At 40.6% G+C, this 25,124-nt stretch overlaps 1 protein-coding gene across 1 annotated transcript; it reads left to right on the top strand.

Annotated features, from left to right (window-relative positions):
- The first annotated feature begins 10,391 nt into the window (after window positions 1-10,391).
- LOC132605136 (dirigent protein 23-like) lies at window positions 10,392-16,688 on the top strand. The gene is made up of 3 exons (XM_060318384.1): window positions 10,392-10,602; window positions 11,414-11,731; window positions 16,645-16,688. Exons 1-3 carry the CDS (start codon window positions 10,392-10,394, stop codon window positions 16,686-16,688), a joined length of 573 nt encoding a protein of 190 aa, XP_060174367.1.
- Window positions 16,689-25,124: the final 8,436 nt, after the last annotated feature.

Genomic DNA, 25,124 nt, shown 5'->3' with positions numbered 1-25,124 from the left:
CTACTACACAAAATTATAATTTAAAATTGGATATTTGCCAGTTTTCACTGCAATTTTGATTAAATTGCTGGCTTAGAGTTTCCAGCGGCACTTGACCACTCAAAATGTCTCCATAGGAACTCAAGTCCGTATAAGTATTACCATGAGTAGGCTGGACTTGAGGGACTTCCTAACGACTGTGAGGTATCCTTTCAACATACATTTTAAGAACATTGATGGTGATTAACCCCCTTTATTCTTCCGGCGCCCTCAAATAGTTCCTCAAAGAGTCATCATCACTGATAATCCACTCACCATAAATCACCAATCCTTGGGGTGCAATGGATGTTGGATATCTTCCTATTACAGACAATTCATAGTCACGATTAGTTTTCATTCTTCTATGTAAGGCATTGAGTAATGTTTTGTAATCCAACGTAGTTGGAAACTTAACATGGCATTGTGGTTTAATACTATAACAAACAGTATTATTATCATAAAGAATCTCTCCATCCCAAAATAAAGAAACCTTAATAGGTAAAGGAGGAGAAGGCATTTTTTTAAGACCTTTAGAGTTGGATTTTTTTTCAAGAACCTGAAAAAAGATGACTTAAACTTATGAAATGGATGAGTCTTTACTTCATCCAAAATTCACATTAAATAGAAACAACTTGAGCATTTGAGCTTGGTGTTTTCAAATCAAGGATGTCAAAACTCATATTTTGCGCATATAAATGTTGCGCAATATAAGTGTGTCATATAAAATGTCTGAAATTGAGCATGGTGTTGTCAAATCAAGGATATCAAAACTGATATTTTGCGCATATAGATGTTGCGCAATATAAGTGTGTCATATAAAGCGTCTGAAATTGAGTATGGTGTTGTCAAATAAAGGATGACAAAACTCATATTTTGCGCATATAAATGTTGCGCAATATAAGTTTGTCATATAAAGCGTCTGGAATTGAGCATGGTGTTGTCAAATAAAGGATGTCAAAACTCATATTTTGTGCATATAAATGTAGTGCAATATAAATATGTCATATAAAGCATTTGAAATTGAGCATGGTGTTGTCAAATCAAGGATGTCAAAACTGATATTTTGCGCATATAAATGTTGTGTAATATAAGTGTGTCATATAATGCGTCTGAAATTGAGCATGGTATTGTCAAATCAAGGATGTCAAAACTCATATTTTGCACATATAAATGTTGCGTAATATAAGTGTGTCATATAAAATGTCTGAAATTGAGCATGGTGTTGTTAAATCAAGGATGTCAAAACTTATATTTTGCGCATATAAATGTTGCGCAATATATGTGTGTCATATAAAGCATCTGAAATTGAGCATGCTGTTGTCAAATCAAGTATGAAATTGAGCATGCTATTGTCAAATAAAGGAGTAGTATATAACATGAATGACGAACAACTAGCATTTACATTAAACAAGTTATTATGTCATTTTGGAATCAATTTTATGATATTTCTTCTATTACATGTTTTACCCCAGCAAATATATTCGAAGCAATGGGTAGGACATGGGAACTAGATGAGGATGAATTTTATTACTCAAATAACTCGAACAATAGATACAATCAAGAATACAATAATACAAAGAGAGATGAGTGTAATTGGCTTGTTAGGGAAGTTGAAATGCTAGAACAAACCTTGAGGGCACTAGGACTCAAATGTCCAAAAAGTCATGCTACATCAATGCCTTGTAGTACACCACAAGAGTTCAATTTTGGTCTTAACCGTTTTCGCGAAGAGAACAATCAGATAAAAATATGTTGTCTCAGGGTAGAATATGGTCAACAAGGTTACGCCAGATTCAGATCCAAGTGGGATTCGGACTGTGAGATGTCCGATGAAGATGAATCCCCGTGATCCTATTAATATTTTTTATAATAAAGTAAGTAGGTAGGGTCATAAGGAGGTCCCCAAGGGTACTTGGGGTTTTGAACTATATAAGTAGCCTTTCATTTGTTATTAAACTACAACATATTCAATGTCGAGTAGTAGAAATGTAGATTGGTCGGTATTCTTTCCAAATGATTCGAATAGCAGTGGTGATGAAATCTCAAATCATAGCAGTTATTTCGGTGAATTGAGTTATCCTGATAACAATGAATTCAAGATAGACGATTTGAAACCCCACCTTCTTATAGAGCATAATGATTATTTTTGCAACGTGAAATATTCAGATTCACGAGAGTATTATTAGGGTTACGCCGAGATTGGGCATATCGGCATGCCGAATCAGAACGTCTTGTTCGTGACTTGAAAAATCTCAACGCTCAAATCCCAACAAGGTTCTCAATGACCATGCCTCGAGTAGGTGCACACACGTTTGCGAGCTTGTCGTACAAAGGATTAGAGAAGAAAACAATAGAATGCTAGCAAGACGTTGTAGATTTTATATGCTAAAGTTGGCCGACAAACAAGTATCATCAACAGGTAGAGAACTAACATCTACAGAAAGAAGATATGTCTTAAGAAACCCAAAATATTGTTCTGAGGACGATATTCTGGACTTCTATTCTGATGATGAGTAGGGCTATTTTGGTTCACTATCTTAGTTTTTGGGTCATTTAAGTTTCAGACTCATGAGTTAATTTGTATTTTTAATTTATTATGAAGTCATCAATTTGAAAAAATTTAGTATGTTTTTAATTCGCTTTGATTTTTATAGTCTATTATTAATTTATATAAGCTTCTTGGAGTTAATAATACATAAAAAGTTCAACAATTCACAATTTTAAAGAAAATACAAACAAATTAGTACATAAAAGGTGCCGATTACATAATACATGAAAACGTACAACTAGTAAAAACAAAATACATAAAAATAACAAAATAATACATTGAAATAATAAACTTAAAATACAAAGTACATTGAAATAATAAACAACAACAAGATAGTACAAATAATCTTCCAAAATTTCAGTTTTTCTTTCAAATCATTTTTTTCGTGTTGAGTGTCTCTAAGGTTAGCCTTGAAAAAACTTTGTTTTCTGTGGATTCTTTTAGCAAGACCTCCAAAAGGTCAATTTTTTCTTAAGCTTCCATAAGCTTAAACTGCAAGTCAAACTTCACAGAATCTCTAATGAATGTGAAGTCGGGGTATCCCTATCAACAAGAGGCTTTTTAAACTTCACCGCCACCATTTTATCCATAGGAATGCTATCTTCCCATCAAAAATATTTGCAACCATTCATATCCTATAAATATTACAAGAAAATTAGTTTTTGAAAATAAATATGTAGATAGTGTGAAAAATAATAAACCCTAAAAACTTGTAAAAACACTTACTTCGGGCACTTTACAACTCCAAAAACGAAGATCCGGATTATCTTGGTCTTTGATGTTTTTAGCTTACAATAATAACCTAATTCACAAACATCGGGTTCTATAGCAAAATTTGACATTTCGGAGCTTTGAGACATGATTTTTTTGTTTTGGGGGGGGGGGGGGGGGGGGGGTTGCATGTGTAACGTCTGTTGAAAGAGTGAAAAATGGGGGAGGTGAAGTGTGCGCAATAGGACTTAACGGTGAATGTTACAGTTAAGTCCTATTGCGCACTAAATTAGTGCGTAAAAGGTACTTTTGTCACTTTCTTTACCGTTATTTTGGTCCACAAACCCACTTTTTGGGTTATTTAAGTCGCGGACTCGTTATATTAAGGTAATGTTCAAATCGAAAGATACATTACTCTACGCATAAATATTACTCCGTCCGTCCTAATTTATGTGACACCATTTGACTTGGTACGGAGTTTAAGAAAGAAAGAAAGACTTTTAAAATGTGTGGTCCAAACAAGTCTTATATAAATGTGTGACTGTAAATCATCTCATAGAGTTAAATTGTTTCCAAAAATAGAAAGATCACATTCTTTTTGGGACAGACCAAAAAGAAAATGGTGCCACAAAAATTGGGACGGAGGGACTATTTGATTTTTAAGTCTTGATTTATATTTAAATAAGTGGGGGATTGTTGGGATTTTATTTAAATATAAATATTTATTTACAAAAGGGTTTTACTTAAAAAGGTGTCTTTTATGAAGGGAGGTATCCTTTCAAAACTATATAACCACTCTTGTCTATTTAAAAGAATTCTCTGGCCTTTTGAAGACAGATTTTAATGTTGTTACTTTTTCTTCCTCCCAAAAATATTTTTTTTTCTTCTACAAAAATCCTGCAGTTGAAAATCAGAAAAGTTTTTGCTTTCCTAAGATGAATTTTTTCACTGTTTGCTCAGTGCAGATTTCCAAAAGGCTTGTCATATCTACTAAACTATTTGCGTATAATTCCATAGCAATCTCGCAATGGAGAGAGTGCAAATATCGTTTTTATGAAAGTGTTCCGTGCGTGTTTCAATCCTCCAATCTTGTGTTCGTTGTTCATATTGTCAAGCCTTCATCTTTGTATTCTTCGTCATATATTTTTGTGTTCTTGGTATAAATTTTCCAACAACCAAGCTACCCCAAACGGCCACCGGCAACCGGCGACGACCGGTGGCCGTTAGATGACTTGTCTCTCTCTCTCTTCTCTCTCCTCTCTCTCTCACCAACGGTAAGTTGCCACTCCCCCCCAACCCCACCCCACCCACCCCCCAACCAAGCCATCCCAAACGGCCACCGGCGATTGGCGACGACGACCACCTCCGGTCGGCCAGATCTCTCTCTCTCTCTCCTCTGTTCTATCTTTTCTTTCCTTCTTCCTTTTTTCATTTTTTTCCTCTTTTCCTCTCTCTTCTACCCTGCGACTGGAAATCCTCCACCAGTAGGTTTCCGGGCAGTTTTTGCACAGGTACTCGAGTTTTCCGGCAGTTTCGGTCGGTGAACAGTGATTCCGGTCGGTGAACAGTGATTCCGGCCAGTGAACAGTATTTTCTGGCAGAGAACAACATTTCCGGAGGCGAACAGAGATTTCTCAGCGGTGAACAGGTTTTATTTACTTTGAGTTGGTACCTCCAATAGCCCATTTCCTGTCTTTTAGCCTTATAAATTTTGCTTGCTCCGCCTAATTAAATACCTATTTCACTGCTTATAGACTATTGCCAACTTGTGCTTTAGTATTGATCCTTCGCTTGTCTTAGATTAACCTTTCACTAGCGTATATTTGCTTTACTGGCTTTGGTGAGGGATGGTAGACTAGGCTCATGTTCTCGGTTGGGATCGGGGGACAGGGTTGGGGGGGCTAAGGGGGTTGAGGGAGCTTCTAGGTTGAGAGTAGGGTCTTGGAATATTGGGACTTTAACGGGAAAGTCCATAGAATTAGTTAAGATTCTTAAGAAGAGGAGGATTAATATAGCTTGCGTCCAAGAGACTAAATGGGTAGGACTTAAAGCTAAGGAGGTGGACGGGTACAAGCTTTGGTTCTCGGGAAAGTCGAGGTATAGGAATGGGGTAGGGATCTTAGTAGATAGTGAGCTTAGAGATCAGGTGGTAGAGGTTAGGAGGATCAATGACAGGATGATGGCGATTAAGTTAGTCGGAGGGTTCACCTTGAACATTATTAGTGCCTACGCGCCACAAGTGGGTTTGGACGAGGAGGTAAAAAGGCGCTTTTGGGAGGACTTGGACGAAGTGGTGGTAAGTATACCGTCTACTGAGAAGTTATTCATAGGAGGAGATTTCAATGGGCACATTGGGTCTGTTTCGAGGGGTTATGACGAGGTGCATGGAGGATTTGGCTTCGAGGACAGGAATGGTGGAGGAGTCTCACTCTTGGATTTCGCAAAATCTTTTGGATTGGTGGTAGCCAACTCGAGTTTTTCTAAGAAAGAGGAGCACTTGGTAACTTTCCGTAGCTTGGTGGCTGCGACGCAAATAGACTTTTTGCTTCTTAGAAAAGATGATAAAGGCCTCTGTAAGGACTGCAAGGTCATACCGAGTGAGAATCTTACGACCCAACATAAGCTATTAGTGATGGATTTAGAGATAAGAAGGAAAAAGAAGAAGAGGGTCGTGGATGACCGACCGAGGATTAGGTGGGGAAGTTTAACTCTGTCTAGTGCCCTAGAGATGGGGGAGAAGTTGATGGCTATGAGAGCGTGGGATAGTAGGGGGATGCCAGCAGTATGTGTGATAGGATGGCCAGTTGCATTAGGGAAGCAACTAGAGAGGTATTGGGGGTCTCACAAGGCCGCCGTGGTGGGCACCGAGGGGATTGGTGGTGGAATGGAGAAGTCCAAGGGAAGGTAGAAGCAAAGAAGCAGGCATATGTGAAGTTGGTAGATAGCAAGGATGATGAAGAGAAGCGGACGAACAGGGAAAAGTATAAGATGGCGAGAAAGGAGGCGAAGTTGGCAGTTTCGGCGGCTAAAACGACAGCCTTTGAACGCCTTTATGCAGAACTAGAGGACAGAGATGGGGATAAGAAACTATTTAAGCTCGCCAAGGCGAGAGAGAGGAAGGCACGCGACTTGGATCAAGTGAAGTGCATCAAGGACGAGGATGGCCAAGTGTTGGTACAGGAATCTCGCATTAGACAAAGATGGCAGTCATACTTTCATGAACTCTTGAACGAATGAGGGGACAGAGACATTGTGTTGGGAGACTTGGAGCACTCGGATAGGCGTCGCAACTTTGGATATTGTAGGAGTATAAAGGTTGAGGAGGTTAAGGGAGCTGTTCGTAGGATGAGCAGGGGAAAAGCGACCGGACCTGACGAGATTCCTGGGGAATTTTGGAAGAATGCAGGCAGGGTAGGCTTGGAGTGGCTGACTGGGTTGTTTAATGTCATTTTCAAGACAGCGAAGATGCCGGAAGAATGAAGGTGGAGTACAATGATACCCGTGTACAAGAATAAGGGAGACATTCAAAGCTGCAACAACTATAGAGGTATCAAACTGCTAAGTCACACTATGAAAGTGTGGGAAAGGGTGATGGAAATGAGGGTGAGGAGAGGTGTGTCTATTTCAGAGAACAAGTTTGGATTCATGCCGGGGTGCTTGACTACAGAAGCCATTCATATTATAAGGAGATTGGTGGAGCAGTATAGGGAGCGGAAGAGGGACTTGCACATGGTATTCATTGACCTAGAAAAGGCCTACGACAAAGTGCCAAGAGAGGTCCTATGGAGATGCTTGGAGGCTAAAGGTGTACCTTTGGTGTACATTAGAGCGACAAAGGACATGTATGATGGAGCTAAGACCAAGGTAAGGACGGTAAGAGGAGACTCGGAGCACTTCCCCGTTATGATGGGGTTGCATCAGGGATCAGCTCTTAGCCCGTTTCTATTCGCCCTGGTGATGGATGAATTGACGTGACAAATACAAGGTGAGGTGCCTTGGTGTATGTTGTTCGCGGATGACATAGTCATGATTGACGAGACTCGCAACGGAGTTAACGATAAGCTGGAGGGCTGGAGACAGACGTTGGAGTCTAAAGGATTTAAATTGAGTAGGACCAAGACAGACTACTTAGAGTACAGGTTCAGTGGCCTACCGCGTGAGGCTGACGAGGAAGTGAGGCTTGGTACCCAGGCCATTCAAAATAAAGGAAGTTTCAAGTATCTTGGGTCTATTATACAGGGAGATAGGGATATCGACGACGATGTTTTACATCGTATTGGTGCAGGGTGGATGAAATGGAGGCTCGCCTCCGGAGTGCTGTGTGATAAGAAAGTGCCACCAAAACTTAAAGACAAGTTCTACAAAATGGTGGTTAGATCGACTTTATTGTACGGGGCGGAGTGTTGGCCAATCAAGAAATTTCACGTTCAGAATATGAAAGTCGCGGAAATGCGAATGCTGCGGTGGATGTGTGGGCAAACTAGGAGGGATATAATTAGGAATGAAGATATCCGATACAAGGTGAGAGTGGCATCGGTGGAGGACAAGATGCGGGAAGTGAGGCTGAGATGGTTTGGGCATGTGAAGAGGAAAGACACAGATGCCCCAGTGCGGAGGTGTGAGAGGTTGGCTATGGACGGTTTCAGGAGAGGCAAAGGAAGGCCGAAGAAGTATTGGGGAGAGATGATTAGACAGGATATGGCACAGTTTCAGCTCACCGAGGACATGACCTTAGATAGGAGGTTGTGGAGGACTCAGATTAGGATAGAAAGCTAGGTGGCTTATCCTTTCACCATAGTAGTTGTAGTTTTGCTCATTTGTTTATTGCCATTTGATTTCTGCATTTGATTGCTGCTTATATTTGTTGGGCCGTTGTACTTTGGTTATCTTATCTATCTATAGTAGTTAATGCTCCTTTCTTTCCGGACTGTTCTACGATGACTTTCTCGCTTTTGTTATTCCTTGTTTTCATATTGTTTTTGATATGTTTGGTCCTATATGACCTTTTGTCTTGTTTTTCCTCTCTTGTTCTCCTCTCTTGAGCCGAGGGTCTTTCGGAAACAGCCGTCCTACCTTTCAAGGTGGGGGTTAGGTCTGCGTACACTCTACCCTCCTCAGACCCCACATGGTGGGATTATATTGGGCTTGTTGTTGTTGGTATAGATTTTCCAACAACTCCAATTTCATATTTGCTTTGTGGGAGAAATCTAATGTTCAAACTTCCCAAGTAAAAGTCATTCTCGAGATCTGAAATTTATAACTATACTATGTGGCGGCCGTGTACTGGAGAGAAACTGAGCTGCTTTTTTTACTTGGCCAAATTAAAGTCTGTGTGGCAGTTGTGTATCGGAGCGAAATAGAATTATTTTCTGTACATGGCCAAATTCCAGACCGCATGACGATCACATAATGGAGCGTAAATGTGTTGTTTTCTACACCTGACATCCAACACTTACCTCTAATCTTTTGCTTTTGTTTTTAAATTTTTTTACTCACATAGCTTAATTCAAAAATCCTTCTTTAACACTCATTTAAGCACTTTTACCAACTTAAGACTTAGAAATCAACCTTAACATGAAAGTTATCGTATGAGTGTTAACTCAAGACTTAAGAATCATTAAAATAGTCGGGATTCACAACTTAGGCCTATAAACTATATGGTTTAGGAGTTTAGATTGAGATTGTAACAAGTCAACCCCTTGTTTTGAGTTTTAGTATTCCATTTGATTCTCCAATGCGTTGAATAGGTTATTTTTATAATTTGGAACTTGTTGGGATGGTTCAGATTGAGACACAAGGAGCTCAGGAGTGTTTCAACCCGCTTTTGAGCTGAAATCTCAATTAAATCTGATCTGGTGCAGGGGTACTGTTACAGTGGTATCTATCAAATCGCAATTGTGGATTAACCAACGCAATTGTGATGTAGCATTTGCGGCTAGCAACCATAGCCACAGCAATTGCGAAGGCACCTATATTATAAAAAGGATTATTTTGACATTCTTGACATTCTAACATCATTTTTGGACGAACTAATTAGCTACGGGTCGAAGGGATTTCGACTTGGATTCCTTCATTTCCCGTGATATATCTTCTTTCCTTCAAGGCTGGTTTCAAATTGATCTTCTTTCCTCTTCAACTTCATTTATTGTTGACTGCAACTTCTCGTCTGGCTGATAGCGTCCGTGACCTTTTTCTTTGTGTATCTTCAATTTCCTGTAACTAATTCTGGTTAGACATGTCATCATTAAAATAAAAAACCTAACAACTAAAATCCTGAAAGAATCAAATTTCAGAAATTAGCCTTCATACTTGGGAATAAAGTCGTGCCTTCATACTTGGGAATAAAGTCGTGGAATATACTGCTTATAAAGATAAATCCCTAGACATCATTGACATAAAAATCGTTACATGACCAAAATTATAAAATGACAAATAAAGTGTCTCTCCATCTCAATTTATGTGTTATAGATTGACTAGGCACGGCGTTTAAGAAAGAAATGAAGATTTTTAAAACTTGTGGTCTAAAACAAGTCATAGATATTTGTGTGGCTTTAAATTATTTCATTAAGGGTAAAAGGAAAAATTTTAAGTTAAATTATTTCTAAACATAAAAATGTATCAATCTTCTTGGGACAAACTAAAAAGAAAAGTGCATTACATAAATTAGGATAGAGGGAGTAACATTTATCTTCTTCTTGTACCTGTTTGGCTGTTTCCAGAGCATCCCTATTAGTCTATTAAATCAATTAAAAGTTAATCATTCTTCAACATTAATTAGCATATTACATGGCCTACATATCCTCGAACTCAATTCCCAAATTTCTTATTTTTCATTTGGTCACCGCTGAGCTGTTCATGAGTTTCATCCTAGAACGTGCCAAATTTATTAATCCAACATCAAGGTCCATATAAGGGATTTCAATGGATTTCAGATAATTAGTTAGCACATGACCCTCAACCTAATTAAATAAACATTAGAAAAATAATTTTCATCTTTTCTTCTCCTCTCACATTTTCTCAAGACTACGGCCTAACATTTGTGTGTTTCCGTCTCTATATATTTGGAGCTAGTTCATTTGAATGTAAAAGTGCCAAGATAAAAAAGGAGAAGAAAATGGAGAAATTTTTGTTGACGGCTTTCTTATTTTTGGCAATAGCAATTTTGCCTTCAACTCATGGGCTTGATCAAAGTCCAAAGGGAGTGGGAAAATGGTTCAAGAAGCTTTCCCATGCAAAAGAAAAAATTACCAAACTTCACTTCTATTTTCATGATACTGTGACGGCAAAGAACCCATTAGCAATCCAAATAGCCCAAGCCAATAATACATTTCAACAGAGGCGGATCCAGGATTTGGAGGTTCCGAGTGCCACGGTGCTTTGAATCCAAATAGAATAAGTATTTGGTTTGTTTGATGATCTTGGGTTTAAGATCGGATTATTCATCTTTCTGATTTATACTCGATAAACTGTGAGAACGAAAAAAATACTCCAACTTGGCGTAACGAGGGCTTTTGTTACGATGGGAGAGAGAAAACTTTGTAATAGGAAACTTATGATAATTTAATTTTTCATATTTAAACAAATAATTAACAAGAGAACGAATAAGTCAAGAATTAATAAATAAAGATAGTTAACAACAATAATATAATTAATAATTAAAACAAGTTAAGAGGAATTAAGGAAAAGAAAAGAAAAAGAAAGAGAATGGAAAGTTAAGGATTCTATTTACATTTTGAAACCATCAGATTTCCTTTTCCTCATAATCTAAGTCCTAAACCATACGAGCTTTCTACGAATCAAGCATATAAAATTAATAAGTGATATTCAAATAAATACTTCAATTTAAAATTACAACTTAAGCAAAAAAAAGTTGAAGGCATCATTTATACCCATTACTGTTTATTTGATCCAGCAAGCCAAAAAAATATTAAACTGCTACCAGTGGGGTTCAAACCCTCATCGTGGGGAGGATATCTTTCACCTTTTGCCACTGGCACCACAACATCATTTGTTACTGGGGGTGGCAAGTTGCTTATTAATAGTATTTCATATATATAAATACATGTATACATACAGTTTCCGCCGAAGCTTGCGGGTGGCGTGGCAGTCCCTCGGACCTTAATAGATCCGCCCCTGCATTTCAATCACCAACATTTTTTGTCTTAGTGAGGATGATGGACGATCCATTGACGGTTAAGCCCGAGCCCAACTCAGAAGTAATAGGCCGAGCCCAAGAGATCTATGGCTCGGCCTCGTTCGAAAATATAGCCTATCTTATGACTCTCAACCTTGTGTTTACCAAGGGTAACTACAACGGTAGCACACTCAGTATTCTTGGACGCAACCAGATATCTCACGAGTATAGAGAAATACCGATCGTTGGTGGTTCAGGTGTTTTCCGCCTAGCACGAGGCATTGCCACAGCGAAAACCTATCGGGCCAATAACATCACTGTTTACCTCGAAATTGGGAAACCAATTGAATTTGTACGCGGGTATAGGATATGTGCTTGGATCTTGATGTATATTTGATAGCGGAAAATAAGCGTGTGAGTAGTTGGTAATAAAACGGCTAATAACGGTGATTTGCTTAATTTGCTACGGACATGAACGTTTAGAAGCCATGTTGAATACTTAATGGAAGAAACACAACGTAAATGGAAACAAACGGCCTTGGCCGGATCAGATATTGAGAGAGAGATTGTATATATGAACTCTTTTAAAGTATAAATGTTCTTGGAAAGTAAAGGAGCCAACCCCTCAAAAAGGAAGGGGATGTGCTCTATTTATAGCATGACCTTCATGGGTTTCATACAATGTGAATTAATAAAATAATAGTGACAAGGACAGCTCTGAACGAATTTGGTGGGATTAGACTGACGGCGCCGTCTGACACACGCATGGCGGGTAGTTGACCATGACAGGACGCTACTGGCGCGTGGCTCGCATGTAACGGCCACACGGACCAACGGCTATGCGGGCCACCAGCTATACAGACCAACGACCACGGATGCTCGGATCACCGGACTAACGACCACGATCAATTCGGACCAACGGCCCCGGTCAAACGGACCAACGGCCACGATCAATTCGGCTATGGAGAAATCGGACCGGACGATGATCTTTCCTCTTTTCCTTCGATCCCTGGTCTTACCGGTCCTAACATATGTCCGTTTTTTACCGTATACCGATAGCCCCCACACTTTCCGGACCGTAGTTTTATCGGAGTAACGGGAAGTGGATGAATCACGCCTTCATTTCATTCTTCCTCCATTTTATTTTCTTCACTTCACTTTATTCTCTCTTCATTTCGTCACCTCCAATCATCTTCCATCTCAAGTTTGTTGCTGATTTAACCGTTTATCCCCTTTGGATCATCGCTTGTATTATGAACGGTGGAAGTCTCGGAGGGTCACCCTTGAGCAAGCCGGGCATGGTTTTGCGGATCTTCCGGCCATGATACTTGAATCTAAGAGGGTCGAGGAAGAAGCTAAGAGAGCCCTCGAGACTGACTCCCGCGACTCCGAGCGGACAATATTCGAACACTCCGGATCCAGCCATACCGGATAGACCAGGGGCTTTACTTAGCCTTTTGTTTTTCGCTTTTGTAGGGGTTTCCGGTGTAAAGACCTTCGTATAAATGGAACACGCATTTTTCTTGATTTTTCTTATTCTTTTGCTTGAATATCTGTTGTGACCTTCGCCCGAGTTGTCGGTCCGATTTAAGGACAAGCAGACTCGGAGTCATTATTCCGCGCTGTGCCTGAATATTAGCTTTTCTCTTCATCCGGTATGTTTTGTCCGGGAATTTGATGGAGTTTTTGCCCGTGGGACTTATCTTATGCTTTGTGAATTCAAACGTCTCCGAATCACCATGGACATTTTTAGGGCCGGTATTTTTCGGACACCTGAATCTGAGGCTTAGCTAAATTTCGATATAACAGTCCCTGTTTGAGGGGTTAATGATTTTGGCTCGGTTCACTATGACCTTGTTGCCTTTGTCGAATTTCGACCGTAGTGCCCGGAATAGGGTATACGAATGAAGTAATGCCGAAATACGGCGACAATCATCGGGGTAGAGTATTTTAACAAGAAGACATTCGAGATATCGTTATCCGAACTTTCGATGATTTTTGTATTGCAAGTATTTGTATAAGATACGAGAATTTCGTTTCCTTTTTGCCGTAGCTAATACTGTTTGGACACGATTCATTCTGATCGTTTGGTCCTTTCATCGACACCGAATGCAGAAGGTCCGGTTTTGGTTTTGCCGTAGCAAATATTGGGGGGACACGATTCATTTTGATCGTTTGGTCCTTACACCGAGACCGAATGCAGAAGGTTCGATTTTGGTTTTGCCGTAGAAAATATTGGGGGGACACGATTCATTTTGATCGTTTGGTCCTTACACCGAGACCGAATGCAGAAGGTCCGGTTTTGGTTTTGCCGTAGCAAATATTGGGGGGACACGATTCATTTTGATCGTTTGGTCCTTACATCGCTATAGCCGGTGGCCGGGCCTTAGTTTTGCCGTAGCAAATGTTGAGTTTCCTCATCTTCTTTGACCGGGGTCATCTTCGGTGCGGGCATGGTATTCCCCTAGCACTTATCCGAGCTGCAAGATCAGGCGAGCGCTATCAAGTCCCCACTCGTAGGCCGTGACCCCGAGTTCCCGGGCGTTTGTCCTTATCTTTGTTAAGTAACACGTTGTACTTGTTGCCTCGTTAAAAACCTTATCGAAAAACCCATTTTGGGACAAAACCGTACTAAGGAAAAGAGTGCAACACGCGTTTTCAGACCTAGATCCTAACTTTATCAGGTACTTGACTTCCTGCAAAAAGAAAAAGGTTAAAAATGAGGTGTCCATACCTTAGCAGTAATATCCCTTCAAATGAGCCACATTCTAGTTGTTTCACAATCGCTGTCCGTCCACGGATTCCAGCTGATACGATCCTTTGCCCGTTACCCCGATTATCTTGTACGGTCTTTCCTAGTTCGGACCCAGTTTTCCTCCGTCGGGGACTTGGTGCTTGGCTCTCCGATTGTAGTACCTTTCCATTCTCTGCTTCTGGGCTACAATACGGACCAACGCGTTTTCGCGAAGTTCATCCGTGAAATCGAGTTTCACAGCCGTGACCTCCTCGTTTGACTCCTCGGTGGTATGCCTGAACCGGGGACTCGGCCCGTTTATCACTCCCGCCCGGAGAAATGACTCGGGCCATCCCTTGATGTTTCCGACCTGAAGCTTGGTTTTCGAGAGTATGGCCGATATCTTTCCCTCGATGGTCCGGCCTCCGGTTCGTAATTCTTTCGTGATCTCTCCGAGCTTTTGTTCATTTTTACGGGCCCCGGGGGAAGCTCGAGTTGGTCATCCTCTATCCGAATTTTTGACTCGTATCGGTTATGGACATCCGCCCAGGTCACAGCCTCGTATTCCAGCCAGCTTTCCTTTAATTTGAACGAAGCCGTCGAGCTCCGAACATTGAGCCCCTTTGTGAAAGCTTGCGCGGCCCATTCCTCCGGAACCGGGGGGAGCTCCATTCGCTCCCTTTGGAACCGGTTGACAAATTCACGCAGTAACTCCTCGTCTCTTTGGGCTATACGAAAAATATCCGCCTTTCGAGCTTGCACCTTTTTGGCTCCGGCGTGTGATTTTATGAAGGCATCGGCGAGCATTTCGAAAGAAGTGATTGAATGCTCGGGCAGATGATCGTACCAAGTCAATGCTCCTTTTGACAGAGTTTCCCCGAACTTTTTCAGCAACACGGCTTCGATTTCATCCTCTTCCATATCATTGCCCTTTATAGCACAGGCGTATGAGGTCACGTGTTCGTGAGGATCCGTTGTGCTGTCATATTTTTGGATATCCGGCATTTTGAACCTCTTCGGGATCAATTTCGGAGCCACACTCGGAGGAAAAGGCCTTTGGATGTACCTCTTTGAATCTGGCCCTTTTAAAATAGGCGGAGCCCCCGGGATTTGATCCACCCGAGAGTTGTATGTCTCCACCCGTTTTTCGGTCGAGTCCACCCGCTTCGCCAACTTTTCGAGCATTCTCAGAACCTCGGTGGATGAACCAGCTCCGGAGCCATTGCTTTCAACCATCCGTGCCTCATCTCTTCTGGGTTCAGCAACACCCTTCGCCTTTACCGGGGTCGTTTTATCTCTTCCGTTTTGCAACTGGGCTATTGCGATTCCCTGTTCGGCAATCGCCCCTCTCTGTTCCTGCAACATTTCAAAAATTAAACGCAAGTCAATATTATCATTCGGGGTATCTGGTTCTTTTCGGGGTTGTGTCCCGGACAAAGTAATTGAATTGTTAGTATTTAAAAGGTCAGTGGCCGGTGGGGCGGCATTCTACTGATCCACGGTGTTTTGTCGATTGAGGCCCTCCCTCGAATCAACGGGGTTTGAGTCAGCGGGGTTTGGTAATCCCCGTGGTCCACTGCCTTCGTTTTCTGCCACAATCTCGGCGTTGTTGACGTGACCAGATTGTTCGATGTCAGCCATCAGTCCGTTTTTGAAGAGACGGACAGGAGACGGAGATGTTTTTTAATTTTGATGGATGCGATAGAAATCAAGACCAAAAATCACTATTATCCTATCCCCACGGTGGGCGCCAAACTGTTTACCCCGAAATTGGGAAACCAATTGAATTTGTACGCGAGTATAGGATATGTGCTTGGATCTTGATATATATTTGATAGCGGAAAATAAGTGTGTGAGTATTTGGTAATAAAACGGCTAATAACGGTGATTTGCTTAATTTGCTACGGACATGAACGTTTAGAAGCCATGTTGAATACTTAATGGAAGAAACACAACGTAAATGGAAACAAACGGCCTTGGCCGGATCAGATATTGAGAGAGAGATTGTATATATGAACTCTTTTAAAGTATAAATGTTCTTGGAAAGTAAAGGAGCCAACCCCTCAAAAAGGAAGGGGATGTGCTCTATTTATAGCGTGACTTCCATGGGTTTCATACAATGTGAATTAATAAAATAATAGTGACAAGGACAGCTCTGAACGAATTTGGTGGGATTAGACTGACGGCGCCGTCTGACACACGCATGGCGGGTAGTTGACCATGACAGGACGCTACTGGCGCGTGGCTCGCATGTAACGGCCACACGGACCAACGGCTATGCGGGCCACCAGCTATACGGACCAACGGCCACGGATGCTCGGATCACCGGACCAACGACCACGATCAATTCGGACCAACGGCCCCGGTCAAACGGACCAACGGCCACGATCAATTCGGCTATGGAGAAATCGGACCGGACGATGATCTTTCCTCTTTTCCTTCGATCCCTGGTCTTACCGGTCCTAACATATGTCTGATTTTTACCGTATACAATCACACGGAATGCAATAGTTGAATATCATGTTGTGGTTTTGCATTATTGAAGTCTCCTTGTTTATTTTGATTGTTCATAATGTACTGGGACCTTATTGATTGGGGTCCTTCGACTTTCTTGTGATGCCACTAATATGAATGTGTATAACAAAGAAATAAAGTAATATTTGTGTTGGGATATAGCAGGAAAATATGTAATTGTTAGCGTGTATGAAATGACATAAATCATTCTTTGAAGGTTTGAATGCGTCAACTGTTGAAATCATCAAGTAGGGGAATCAATGATTCGTCCGAAATTATTGACTTTGGCTACATGTCAGTTATTTTAACTAACATTTAACTATTATTCTTTTATTCTTTAGTGATCAACATTATTATAAGAAGTTGACTCACACATATATCTAACCCCACCCCATACATTTTACCATACGTAGATTGCACATATGATTAACAGACCTTGGAAGAATCAGTACTGAGGAAATTTAGCTAAATCCAAAGTTATAGGCACTCATAACTGTGGGGAAAGTCTATCGATCACAAATTTTAAGCGACTATTTTAAGAATCAAAATTTAAAATTTCAGCAGATGTTATGCTAGGCTTCTTTTCAACTATTTAAATTTTAATGGATACAATTCTTCTCGCTGCTAGTGTTAAAGGAACTTCATGACTTAATTGAGATGAGCACAAAGTAATTTGAATATTATCCCCTTCTTTTTTTTAAAGAAAGGTCCAAATAGGCTCGTATTTTTGTGACCTGCAAGGTCCTATACCTAGCCCATATGGGAGGAGAAACAGTGTTTGGGTGGTAAATATAATTCTGTAGAAATAGCCTCATTTGTCACTTTCCGACTATTTTTTAATATTATTACTGCGTTATCTTAAAATTTTATTTGTGGAATTTGAAACACAAAAAAAGTGGTTATTATTTTTTAATTACAGAGGTTGAAAATTTTGTGAATATTACCTAGATTCTTTAGAGTACTTGAATATGTTATGTTTGACTTGTATTAGTCCTTAATATCAGAATTTGAATAGTTATCTCCGAGCCTCGTCCTTAACACCTTTTAAGGACTCCATTCTATTTCTTCACGTTTTCGCTAAATCAATGAGATTATATCATTTTGATAAAGACATGATACTTCCTCCGTCTCAAATTCTCTGTCGATTATCTTTTACATGCCTTATAAGAAAAATTAATTAGGAGGGATTTTTAACTATTTTACCATTCATTGGTATTTAAACAATTATTGTATCATCCCATAACTAAGGTTGTTTACCCCTAAAAAGGTAACAATTTAATTTATATGCGGTTTAAAGGATACATGGTTTATTTAGTTGTCAACGTAATGAAACAAGAAATAACAATCAATTGAATATAGCAAATAAAGAGAATTATAGCCTGTATTGTGTATAACTTCACTGGAAAATTGGTTTGGTCCGGAGTATAGAACTGTGAACTCGGGCCAAATTAAAAGATAGCTTGAGCTTTTAGGAGAGATGTTACAGAGTAAGTGTAATCGGCGTACAAAATCAGAGCCACCAAATGAGAGGGTTTCACCCCCTTTTATAGTACAAGAATGGGCCTCTCCTTAACCCTAAAGCCTGATAAAACCCTAATACTAATGACGGCGCCTCCACAGCTATCTGCGTAACTGACGGCGTAACGGACGGCGAGAAATTTGGCCCGTAATGGATTTCTCGCATGGGTTGACTAGTGTCTCTTCGGTCTCTGGTGTCACTTCAGCTTCTGGTGTCTCTTCGGTTTAGTTGGCAAACGACTCCTCGGACATTAATTCATCCGAACCACTGAACTCAATCCAACGCCACATCTGTCGGCATTCATATTTTACTCTGACCTCTCGTGGCACTTTACACCGATTTTTAACGTATACAGATAGTCCCCATACTTCCCGATCAAAGTTTATTAGAGTGATGGGAAGTGGAATGATAACCTTAGTATATTCTCTTGTAAGTTTCAAAATAGGCAGGAAAACAAACGTCCTTTCACATCACGTTTTTCTGACTTTGGACACGTGTATCTTCCTGATTGGATGTCCCTTCGGTTCTCGAATCAAAACGTTTTTCCATAATTACTATCCCCCTATAAAAGTTTGATTCCCTTCACTTTTCACTTTTTACTTCTCGATTACTTACTCCTCGAACCTTGTTCTTGCCTTCCTTTAAACCTTTATATGTAACCTTTAAATCTTCATATTTCCCTGGGAATCTTCATATAAGCCTTTAAACATTCATCTGAAACCTTCAAATCTTCATATAGATCTTCAAATCTTCATATAGATCTTCAAATCTTGAGCGGAAACCTTCAAATCGTCATATTTTCCTGCATATCTTCATACCAATCTTAGAATCTTCATCAGAAACCTTCAAATCTTCGAAAATGGAAACGAACTCCCAATCTTCTTCTAGAAACGTTTCACTGACTGCTTCTCCACCTCCGACGGCTAATGTCGTTGCTAGCCCCGAGGTTAGTGCTCGAGTCAATATCTTCAAACCTCAGCCACAAGATATTCTGCCTGCACACTTTCACTTCAACACCGAGTTCGATATCGAGATAGCCGTGAAAAAGGTCGACAGGGGCTTTGATGTCCGACAATATCCTTTTTTTATCAAGGCGACGGACCTCCCGCGAGTCCGAACTGAATGCGGTTGGACAAACCGTCTTTCAGAGATCGTTGTTCCGGGTCGGGATGGTAACATCATCACTTTCGTGGAGGGATACTCAAATGTTTACACCTATCCCTTCACGTTCAAACATGACCCCCACCCTCCCACCCCCCTCGATTGATCAGGTCATTCTTGAAATGTGCCGAACATATAATTTGTGCCTCGTACAAATTGGCCCGAATTTTTGGAGGATCGTAACTTGCCTCTGATTTTGGTGAACAACATCAATGCGGAATTCATTTTTCACCAATTGATCCGGCTGTATTGTCCACGTGTCTTCTGTGGTGGTAAAGCTTCCCAAATGAGGGAAACACCCTTTCCTCTCCAGCGTCGATGAGAACAGAGACCGAGGTTGGGCGAAACATCTTGTCTGGGTCAAAACTGTGGAGATAATTTAGGGATTCATGCCATTCCCGAACAGTGGAACGATAGATAATTCAGGGATTCATGCCATTCCTCGAACAGTGGAACGATAAACGTAAACATCATACAACTTTACTTTCTCCGTGTGCCTTTAACTATTCATCTAATTCTTTCTTTTATTTCAGTCGTTGCATGGATCCCGGAGGAAATAGAAAATTTCCACGATTGGGTGGAGGGCATTATATGCCAATGCCCTCATCAACTACGTATGTGGAAAGAGCAATCTGACAAGAAAGTGGGTAGGAAAAAATCATGGTAAGTGGATCTCTTTCTTTTTTTCTTTTTGCTCTGTGTTCTTCCCATCGTTTATCCTTTTCTCAAACTTTGACATCTTTCTCAGGTTGGCCGAAGGGTTCCGTAATCCCAAGGCCTGAACTAAATGATGCCCCTCCCGTGCCAAGTTCGGAGTTCGATCCATTGGACTAAGCGCGGCTTATTGCTGAGGCAGAGGAGAAGAAAAGAAAGTGAAGTCCTCCAGGCCCCCGAAGTCATCTTCGGTGGGTCAAAAAAGAAAGAAAAGCTCCAAGGGTGTTGGCGGCGCTTCAAGAGTTCGGGGTTTGAGGGAATCCTCGGACGATTATGTTCTGATAGCGAGAGTCAGCACCGCCTCCTCCACAAGTACTGCCGCCCAGGCGGAACCTGCTCCAGTAAATGCTCCGAAGGAAAATGTTATCACCGGTTCGACCAATTCTGTTGCCGATGGCGCGGCTGAAAACCTTTCAGTCCCCGTCGTCGATGCTGTTCAATCATCGACCCCATTGAAGGTTGTCATGCCCGAGGTGGAGACTGTCGTAATTGAAGATGACACGTCTCCGGAAGTAGAGCCTGCGGCCAAATTGCCAGGCAGGTCGAATTAACTCCCTCTTCACCTCCTGCCAATACCTTTGGACAAAGAGGTTTTGACCATCTGTTCCCCGATGATGAGGTTGCTACCACGTCCGATATGATAGAGGATGCCTTTGGGTTTCGCCACCTTGCTATTCCACAAAGATCGAGGGAGCCTTTTGGGTCCCCCAGGATATCCGAATCTGGCTGGCGATCGAAGCTCGTGGACACCTTCACAGATCTGAACGTCGACCCAAAAAGAACGAGGTCGGTCAACATTACCGTTCCCGAGGACATAACCCTCTTGTCCCGGCTTGTGGTGGTAGCCAGTTATCTCCACCCCTCGTGTCAGAATTCGATTGGGAGAAGATGGGGCGAGTCTCCTAGCAATGTCTTTTTAACGAGAGCATGCATGCTGCCAATCAGGTAAACATTCCATCCTTCCAAAAAGTTTTGTTTGTTTCGGGTAAATCTCATTGCCTGCTGATTTTTAACTTTGTTCTCTTTTGCAGTCTATCGTGCTCGAGAACTAAGGTTTCGTTCGAGCCATGCGGGAGATGGACGATCTACAGGGCTAATTGGATGCCAAAAGTCGAGAAAATAAGAAGTTCAAACTTCTCCTGCAGCAAAAATAAGACCAACTACGTCAGGTTGGTGACCCTTCGGCCCTCAGAGCCGAGCTTGTTGAAGCTAAAGAGGATAGCCTCTGAGCAAAGAATGATCTCGGGGACATGATCGAGAAAAATAAGGTCCTCGAGGCAGACAATAAGCAGCTCAACCAGGAGGCCTCCGCTTTTACCAGGCAGTTCGAGGAGCAGCAGGCCACTATTGCCCAACTAAGGTAAGAACTGGACTCTCTCAAGGCCGTGGCTGTCAGCACGAGGGAAAGGTTTACCCAAATTGAGGTCGAGAGGGCCTCCGAGAAAGAAGTCTTGAGGGTTGCGCAGGAAAAGGCTGAAAGCCGAGATAAAGCCATCGAAGAACTCAGGGGTGAGCTCGAAACTTCTGCCCAAGCCCTTGACACCCTGAGTCAAAAGAATGCCGAGCTGACAGCCCAACTGCAGCAACCCTTGGTCGAAAGGAACCATGCCCGTGATGATCTTGAAGCAGCCAGGGCTCGATCCATGTTAAAGGTTGAGCATGAGAGATGAAAATCTCGAACGGCTACTTTGGAAGAAGCTCGGGGTGGCATTGAGAACATTACTGCCAAAATCGAGGAGGCGAAGGTAGTAGATAGCAAGCTCAGAAAATACTCCTCAAGGATAGCTCGGAGGTTGATCCCAAAGGCTCCGACTTTGATAGCTCGGATTCCTCTTCGGAGGATTAGATAGGCTTAGAAATCCTTTGTATTTTCTTTTGATTTCTTTGTAAGTTTCTAAAGTTCGGTCTTTCGCCTTCTGTTTATATAAAATGAAAACTTTGGTTCGACTTTATTCTGTCGGTGTTTGCTTTTTGAGCATTCTTCTGTTTTCAATACTTAACCGAATAAGATTTAATTTAGATGAATTGACTTTTGAATTGGATAACATTAATGACACTACCTTGTCAGAGTATGAACTAGGCTTTACCTTGAGTAAATATTAACAGTTTTCGTCTTAACGAAATTTCGAACCAGCTTAATTTAAAAGTTTTAGGCTCATTTTACACCGTGTCTTTTCTGCCGGTGATTGTCTTTTGAAGGCTTTTATGCAAGGGCCTTTCTTTTATGCTTGTGAATTCGGACGTCTCGAAACCACTTTGGGCATATAAGTTTTAATTGCTTCTAACCTTTTTAGATTATTTGAAGTCTTTACAAATTAGGCTTAGTTCACTATGACTTTAGTGCCTTCGTTTTGTTTCGTCTATTTTGTGATGACAGTCCCCAGTCGAGGGTAGCCCGTGGGCTTCAAAGATTAATTGCTCGGGAATGTTAAATGAATACTCACGCAAGAGTACAGTTGACAAAAATTTGAACCGAAGTGTTCTTCTCATTTCAAGCATTTGTCTCGTACAAACAACTGGGACAATTCATTGGATTTTTTCTGTCCTTGTCGTAGCAAGTAAACTAGTTGGGCACGATCCATTCGATCGTTTGTCCCTTACAACAAATGCTAGTGCATAAGGTGCAAAAACTGCAAAAAAAAAAAAAAAAAAAAACTGGCTTCTTTGAGCGATATGGCAGTCCCCTAGTGTTTGTGTTCGAAGTATGAGAAGTCGAACACTATAAAAGTCGACGCTAGGCAGACCCCAATCCCCAGCACTTAGCTGGTCTTCGATATGAAAAGTAACACGTTATACATTATTTCCTCATTAAAAACCTTGCCGGAAAACCCACCTCGGGATAAAATCGGGCTAAGGGAAAAAGAGTGCAACACGTGTTTTCAGACTTAATTCTAGCCTCTTGAATTTTGTTCTGATCTGTACCTGCAAGGGTCAAGTGAAACAAATTTAAAAATTTCACGAAGGGTTAACAATCCATACCTTAGAAATAATATCTTTCAAGTGTGTAACGTTCCAATTGTTTTGCAACTGTTGGCCATCTTCAAATGCCAGTTGGTACGAACCTTTACCAGTTATTCCGGTTACTCTGTACGGTCCTTCCCAATTCGGACCCAACTTCCCATCGTTGGGATTTTTAGTGTAAAGGGTAACTTTCGGTAGAACTAAATCCCTGTGACGGTTCGCATTTTCGCGAGCGGGGTTAGTGCTCGGAAAAGCTATTTCGAAATCGTTGGTGCTCTTTTGGACTTTGTTCTAAAAGAGTCGCCACCTAATTTTTAGAAAATTCGAAAAACCAGTTTCGAAGGATTTATTCATATACCATGAAAAAAGCCTTCGTAATCCAAAGTTCTAGGTAAGGGTTCTGGTGATCCCCTGGGGAAGGTGTTAGGCACCCTACTATTAAGGATCCGTACTATACGGTTGACCTTCGAATTCCAGTGTGTGAGTATTTGCTTAAACTGTTTACTTAGTGTTTATTTTTCGCATTTTCTGAAAAGATTGTCATTTATTTGCATATCATCGGGTTTTGAGAAGGATTGAATATATCCCCTTTACATATAGCGTAATTTAGGTTCGGATTTATAATATTCAAATAAGAATGAACTCCTTTTACATATAACGATAATGTATTTTATTTTATAAAATGATCAAAATATTTTGGTTTTGTAAATATAAGTATATTATGCTTATTCACACACTTTGTCTCGGGTTTTTCCGTATAATACGTTAGAACGCCTTATTCTAAACTTTGTATTTACAAATCTATCTCACTTTTTGAATTAACCCCAATAAAAACAGTTTATATTTTTTCATTGAACTTGGGTATATATGTAAACAAATGTTGACTTTAGAGTGGCCCTAGGCAAAAAAAAAAATGTATATATTCTTTTTTGAATAAATGTATTTTAGGCGGGCTTGGCCCAATCTTTGAATTTTAGATGGGTTTTAGGCCCAAAGTTTTCGTGCCCTTTCTTGGTTTGAAAAGGAATAAAAGGGGCGAAGCCCCAAAAGTTATCTTTATGTTTTTGCTGCTGGGCTTAGCCCAAAATAGTTAGCTTTAAACAAATTTGTTTTTGTCCGAAACTTGTTTCCTATATCTTTTGCAAAGAAACGTACTACTTACGCCTGAATTAATCTAATTTGACATCAGGAAGTGCCATATCATTTGTGACTTTGAAAAAATCTTTTATCCTTCCATTTTTTTAACTTGTATCGAAATCATATTTTATCACCTTTTAAAAAAAAGCCATCGTTTTTAACCCAGATTTTTTGAACTGCATCTAGGGACTTAGAGTCCACTAAACGGCATATATACCGTTGTCCTAAGACGACTAGTTCTAATATAAAGATTCCAATACAATGTAATCTTTTTACAAATTCATACAAATTACAACGCTTAACAAATTGAATTAACATAAATAAGAGAAAGGAATAGTCTAGGGGTGTACCAAACCCCTAATTAGTCATTTTCACCCATGACTGAGCTCTCAATCCATTTCTACAATATTAGCTTCCCTTTTGTCGACTCAGAGTTCTTGGTTTTGAAAGAATTGACTTGTTGGACATTAGCCCAACAGGTTTGGTTTGGACTCGGCCCGAATGGCATGCAGTGGAGAGGAGCAAAAAGAAAAGGGACCCGATTAGTTTTTGATTTACTGAATTTATCACACACATAGGTATACATATGCAATATATATATATATATATATATATATATATATATATATATATATATATATATATATACACACACACACACACAACTCATAAACAGAAACAGTGCATACGCACAAATACACAAGATTGAGCCTTTGCGGCCCAAGACCAAATATAAGAAGTGCCCAAGCCCCCTCTTTATCTCAGATTTTTTAAGATTGGGCTATCCTTTACTAAACTTGGATTGGGCCAGGTCCATCTATGACTCTAAGATGGCCACTATGTTGAGATTTGAGGCTTAATAAGATTTCCCTCCCTTTTTACTTACTTAACATGTAGGACCTATATATTGCTAGCCTGTCCCAACCATATGCAGGATATACCACAAGATATACACATCATGATGTATATATCA

This window comes from Lycium barbarum, chromosome 8 (assembly GCF_019175385.1).
Source record: "Lycium barbarum isolate Lr01 chromosome 8, ASM1917538v2, whole genome shotgun sequence".
Lineage (NCBI taxonomy): Eukaryota > Viridiplantae > Streptophyta > Magnoliopsida > Solanales > Solanaceae > Lycium > Lycium barbarum.
The sequence above is the reverse complement of the archived record's forward strand: the minus strand, read 5'-3'. Positions and strand labels throughout refer to the sequence as shown.

Excerpts from the sequence above, each read along its gene's own strand:
- LOC132605136 (XM_060318384.1), top strand. The coding sequence starts at position 10,392 with ATGGAGAAATTTTTGTTGACGGCTTTCTTATTTTTGGCAATAGCAATT. Across the intron at positions 10,603-11,413 it reads AATAGCCCAAGCCAATAATA|CATTTCAATCACCAACATTT; the intron begins CATTTCAACAGA and ends GATCCGCCCCTG. Across the intron at positions 11,732-16,644 it reads TCGGGCCAATAACATCACTG|GGAATGCAATAGTTGAATAT; the intron begins TTTACCTCGAAA and ends ATACAATCACAC.